Source organism: Calidris pugnax, unplaced genomic scaffold (genome assembly GCF_001431845.1).
Source record: "Calidris pugnax isolate Ruff unplaced genomic scaffold, ASM143184v1 scaffold15, whole genome shotgun sequence".
NCBI classification, from domain to species: domain Eukaryota; kingdom Metazoa; phylum Chordata; class Aves; order Charadriiformes; family Scolopacidae; genus Calidris; species Calidris pugnax.
Genome location: NW_015090774.1, coordinates 2366760 through 2372759, shown reverse-complemented (window position 1 = coordinate 2372759; position 6000 = coordinate 2366760). Strand labels below are relative to the sequence as shown.

At 38.5% G+C, this 6000-nt stretch overlaps 1 protein-coding gene across 1 annotated transcript in view; it reads left to right on the top strand.

Moving 5' to 3' along the window:
• The first annotated feature begins 2528 nt into the window (after positions 1–2528).
• Positions 2529–6000, top strand: part of KLHL2 (kelch like family member 2) — a 69187-nt gene continuing 65715 nt past the window's right edge. Inside the window, exon 1 of the mRNA XM_014944613.1 lies at positions 2529–2649. Within this exon, the coding sequence (XP_014800099.1) occupies positions 2612–2649 (38 nt within the window). The 5' untranslated portion in view covers positions 2529–2611. The remainder of the gene's footprint in view (positions 2650–6000) is intronic.

Here is a 6000-nt window from a genome sequence, read left to right as displayed (position 1 = left end):
CCCTCCCTCCCTCCGCCCCGCCGCCTTCCCCTGCGCCTTCCAGCTTGCGGGGACCGGCTTTTTTATTTTTTTTAATTTTTTTTTTCCCTCCTCCCCCTCACTCCTTCTGCTTCCTCCATATGTGGTCCCAAATTACTCCCTGTTTGACTCAGCAGTCATGCTCATCACACTCTCGGTTTTCTGGCTTTTTAGTTAAGCATCTTTTTTAGTGGCAGGGCGCTAGGCAAGGCACGTATTTCCAGCTGCGCTTCAGATGGGCTCACACAGCTTTATGTGCTCTAGTTCAGCCCAGCTTTATCCCGCGCCTTCAGGAGGCTGTTTTCGGGTACGCTGGGGGTGAGGCTCTGGAGAACAACCCAAAGGGAGCCAGTGGCAGACAGCTTTGACCCAGCTGGTCAAAGGGTGAGAGAGACTGAAGTAACTTCAGGCAGACTAGCGGTTCTCAAAATAGAAGGCATATGACTGACGGTTTGGTAGGCTTCATTACCTTAAAACAAAATCGTCGTCCTTTGTGACCAGCTAATGAAGCTTCAGCAAATGAATTTACGCTTCATAGGAACTCCACCATCTATCCAGTTTGCTTGGCAGCTCTTTATAGGGACCTCTAACTGCCTTTTTTCTCGTACGTGTTGTCTGTATCTGTATGCAGATTTGTACACATCGGTATCTGGTACACGGGTTTGGGATGTAAAAGAAGTGTTCTTATCTTTGACTTGATAAGTCAGTGGTATAATTAAAAGCTGGGCCTCTTCTTCACAGTTGATATTTGGTGTTTTGAATGTTCCCTGAAGTCACTGATTTCTGTGTATCACTTTTTCTGAATGCTGGTCACTACATATGTCACATAATTTAGAAGAGTAATATTCAGTCTGAAGGAGTTTGCTAGATAGGATGGCATTTTATTTCCCCCTCCATACAACATGTGTATGTGCTGTGTAACTTTATTTTTTGTTCCTTTTTCTGACTAATGCAAAATTGCTGCTTGATGCTTGGCCCTTTTTGGCAGTGAGTTGTATAATTTTCAAAATTGGGCATGAAACTCTTAATTCATAGCAGTTTCATGGTACAGTGTAGTAAACTGGTAGTAGTTTGAATTCTGTAGACGGACCTTACTTTGTGAGCCAGTATTTTACAGAGACTTTTTTTTATTCCTTTGTTATTTGATGTTTTGTGTTGTTTTGCTCCAAAATTTTGTTGCTAGTTCTGGAGTCATGGAAAGTAGAGCCAAATACTTTGCTTTACGTTTTGTTATACTGCACAGAATATAGAATTCTAGGTTAGAATCTTAATTAGCCTTGAGTTTTTCATTTAAGTTTCTTTAGAGATGCCCAAGTAAAAAGTTTTAGGTATGGTAGAAGAGAGGCTGGGATTCTGGGAGTCAATGCATGTGTTCAGTTTGACTATTCTTACCTGAAGCAAGTAAGATTGGGTTTTTATTTGAAATCACATCTCTGATATACCAGGGTCAGTTACGCCCCCGAGAAAGTGACTTGAGTGGTTTTGTTTATTTCCAGCTCAGAGGTTCAGGAATACCATTGCAATAGTGTAGGTGAAAACATCACCAATGCTAAGCAGTTTCCAAGTACTACAACAATGTGATTTGCCTTGTAAGAATAACATTGTGATTGTAAACATGAAACTCATTGGCTTGGCGTGAGAAACCCATGTGCTGTTTGGACAGTCCTAGTGATTGAGGGGTGTACATAATCGTTTTTCTACAGAAGTTAGTGTCTTTAGGACTTGGGGATTTCTTATAGAAAGAGATAATTGTAGATAGAGCTTATGGTTTTTCACACTACTTAGTTTTTCTTGTGCTATTTTGGATGTGTTTTTTAAAGTAAGAAAAATTAAGAGGTTGGTCACTTTTGCTTTTCAAAACATTGAGTGAATTTGCAAAACTACTCCGTTTTTCTCATACTTGTTTATGTCTCATGCTGCTGTGAGGGAAAACCTGGAAATTACAGTAGTCACCCTGTGGTCTTCATCAGACACGATCTGGGAGCTGCGTTATCCAGTGAGGGAGGTCCTGGTGGAAGGGTGGAGTCTGGGAGCTGCGTTATCCAGTGAGGGAGGTGGTGGAAGGGTGGGTAGCGGCTCTTGTCTCACAGGCAGTGAAGGTGTTGAGAGACTGCAGTGGTGGATGCTGCGTTCTGCCATCAGTCTGTATGGACACTAGGCTAAAAGTTCCCCAACCTCTGCTGCTCCCCTCACTTCAGGGCTTATGGAAAATATTCTAGAGCATCGTCTTCATGTTTTCCTTAGTGGAGATTATGGTTAGCACTGAGTGCCCCTGTTAACCTCACTAGTGTTGGTCACCAACTTATCACTTCCTGAGGAATTCTACCTACTCCTTCACACTGGTGTAACAGGGGAAACTAAAATTGCTTGGTGTAAAGAATAAGTTGAAGTGCAAATCTTTTCCTCCTCCCCAAGATGAAGGTGGAGAAAATAGGAGTGACAGAACTGGACATGAAACAGAAGTATTAACTCTTTTCTTTTTTCTTTTTTTCTCTTTCTTTCCAGATGTACCAAACTTTGCCATCAGAAGCCCTTGGATCTGAAAGATGATAACACTGAAATTCACTGTCCTGTTACAGTAAATCCATGGCACATGAAGAAAGCTTTTAAAGTTATGAATGAATTAAGAAGGTATTACTTCACTGAATACATCTGCCTGGAGTCCATAATACATTTCTACTTTCATTTGCATTTATTAAGTTAATAATAATAGTTTAATTATTAAGAACGTGCAATTCCAAAAATGTAGCTGATGAGACGATTAAATGTACAATGACAGTCTTGTGGTGGTAGCTGTGATGTGTGCAGTATGTTTTTGCCCCTCGTAAGTTAATCAAAACTAGGTTTATGAGACTTGAAAAATACTTGGAGGTTGTATTTAAGGAGTTACAGCTGCTGATCCTGTCTTGTAGGTAGTTGATCCTGGATAGATGAAAAGTGACTCCTTAGTTGAGCCTAAGGCTCTTTGTATACCTGTTGTTGATTTTTGTGGTGGGTTGTGAACTGGAAAAACGTTAAAATTTTCTAGTCTGGAGACATGGGTCACAATCTAACAAATGTAAACCAGCTGAGACTACACCTTTTTTTCTTAGTTGTCTTTTGCTTGCCCCCTGGGAGAAATTGATGAATTCCCAAATCAAATGTTGAAAGTAACTTTTCTCAGTAAAGTTTTGTAAGACCTTGAGTATACTACCATTAGTTTGAGCAAAGCTAGGAGCCTGGTGCTGATGCTGTTCTTAGCACCTGTATTGATGTATTTTCTACATATGAGTAGGTGAGATGGTGTTGAAAACTGTGGCAGCTGGTAATTAGAGCTCACAACTGAGCTCTGGTAATTAGGACTCACAACTATCACTGACAGTAATTCAGCTTTATAACTAACAGCAACAATAGAGGAATCAAATAAATAAAACAGTTCTTTAGCACAGACAATACCAGAGGGTGTGAAAATCCTGTAGTCCTTTGTTATTTCCCATATAAGATTAAAAACTGGAGAGGCTTCACCTGAAAAAAAGACAGCAACTGATACCTTATTAAAGTGTGCCTCTGCCTTTGATCGTCACTGTTTCGTGTGGGTAAATCTTTAATACTATGGTAGGTACTGTGATCAGATCAATGTATTTATCTGCTGTGACAGTTTGTACTGTACTGGAAGATCGGAGAAAATCATATGCTGACTATAAATGACTTAAAATACACCCATAGTCTGAGGATAATGGTATAAGAGCAGGGAGTATTTTTCTAGTATGTTAAGAGCCTAGTTACCTTATGTTGGAAGGACTGATACTTGTTGCTTCTCCTTACTTACGCCCTTGGCTTTTTGAAGGATCCCAGTAACCAGATTCAGTGTCTTAAGGACCATAGAGCCAGGTTAGAACCAGTAGCCATGACTTCCTAAGGATGACCAAGAGTTTAGATGAAGAAACAGTTTCTCAGAATGAGTCTTAGAACAGTTTCAGAAGTCAGAATCCTTACCTGCGTTTTTTTGCATTGCGAGTAAAAGATCCGTGTTCTTTCAGCAGTGCGTTGTTGAAGGCCATGGATTATTTTCAGAATATACTTTAGTTTCCATGGTTACTTAAATTTGAATTGCTGTAGAAGCAATTTGAGCAATTTTGTTTCTTACATGTATAAATAGTTAAAGTTGGAACAGGAGGAATACCGTGCAAACCTTAAATGTAGTTCTTATTTAATAAGGTAATTGATGCGGCAATGTTTACTGTTTAAGCTGAGTACAGCTTTTAAAATGGTAAGTGCTAATTAGATAAGACTATAAACATTAATATATGCATTTATTTGTTTGAAATAATAAGCTGAAATATTTTAGAAATGTTTCAGACTTCATTACTCTAAATAAATACCTAATATTAATCAAGTAAATGATGTTTTTGATTTTATTGACTGCATTTTTAAAATGGTTTCTATCTCAGTTCTTTTCATTACTGCCAGAGGTATACGCTTCAGAAAGTGGATAACTAGTGAAGAAATCATCTGCTTAAGCGTCTAAAATACATTGGGTTTGCAGTGCTTCAGTGTGTGAGCTTATATTATGTTTTTGGCTGCTGTCAAGTTACCTGGTTCTGTTAGCTCATAAGAAGGTTATTTCTGCGCTTTCAAATTTTTGTCAAATTTGAGTAATTTTGTCCTTGGTAGTTTTTGTCATTTCATTACTCACCATCACCTCAACACTGAGTCAGAGAGATCATTAGGATAGCTAATTAGTTCTTGACATATGAAGAAATTACCCTCTAATGCCTATCTTTCCTCTTCATTATAATTTGGTTTTATCACAATGGAATTTGACCTTACCTGTATTTGTTAAAATCCTCATTCTTATAAATAATACTTTACCAAAATCTTTTGAAGATGTGGGTAATGACTTTTTCTCTATTTAAGCCAATGAAGAAAAACCTGCAAGCTGGTAAACAGTTATTGTTCTTAAATCTATACTTTTTAGCTACTCTCCCTCCCCTTCCCCCCGCCTCCCCATTTTACCATTTCCTTTACCAAGATGGTGTACCCTCCATGCTCTGTTCATTCAGTCCTTCTATACAAGCAAATTGGTACAATAGCACTTCAGAACGTGAGCTTTTCTAAAATAAATTGGTGTGTCCTTATGAAATGAAAGTGCTGAGTTACTGTGGAAGCCACAAGATGCTTGCAACAGTGATTGCAACATGATTAAGTTTATAAGCTTGTTTCTTTATTTAGTAGTTTATTTACCTTGTCAGTTTCGTAGTAACACAGAACATACTCATTCATCTCATGCACTTCCAGACTAGTGATGTATCTGGACTGCTAAGTTACTATGTCTATATATGTGCAATGTAATTAATTAATTAGCTGGAATTTCGCATTGATGTAATTCTGTTGCTTCTGGATTTATTGTTATCTTTGGTATTTCTGTGCAGCTAAGGATAAACCCTTTTGTTCCCATTGTCAGGATAAGTGTCAGGTGTCTGAAAAAGCTGAGTATCTGATGACCTCTTATGTGCATCTTTCTGTTTCAATTTTTGTATAATAAATGTAATGGTTGTTTTCAAGCTCCTCTGAATTGTGTGTTTCATCTGGTTATGGTCATTGCATGTTTTATTATACATCTTTTTTTTTTTTTTTTTTTTGTAATAAGCATATTCCAGGTTAAACTTCTGAGATTTAGATAGTTGCTGTAGGTATTAAGAGCTGAAAGGGGGAAAAATATTAAAAAATCAGAGTTGCAGTATGGCCCCAAAGGTGAGTTGTGGCCACAATTTTTGGTGTGTGGCCTCCACAGGGCACTCCTACTTGAGGCTGTGCTCAAAGAAATTGAATGATTGCAGAGGCTGAGAAATCATGGAGTTTCCTTTGGACTGGGGTGAATATCTGAGCAGTCTGACTGAGAGCTCTAGCTCTGTCAGAGCACAACGCTCATCCCAGTCTCTGCTACAGCTCTGCGTGGTAGTTGCAAACTATCAGAAAGTTTGCACTCTAACTGCAGTATAT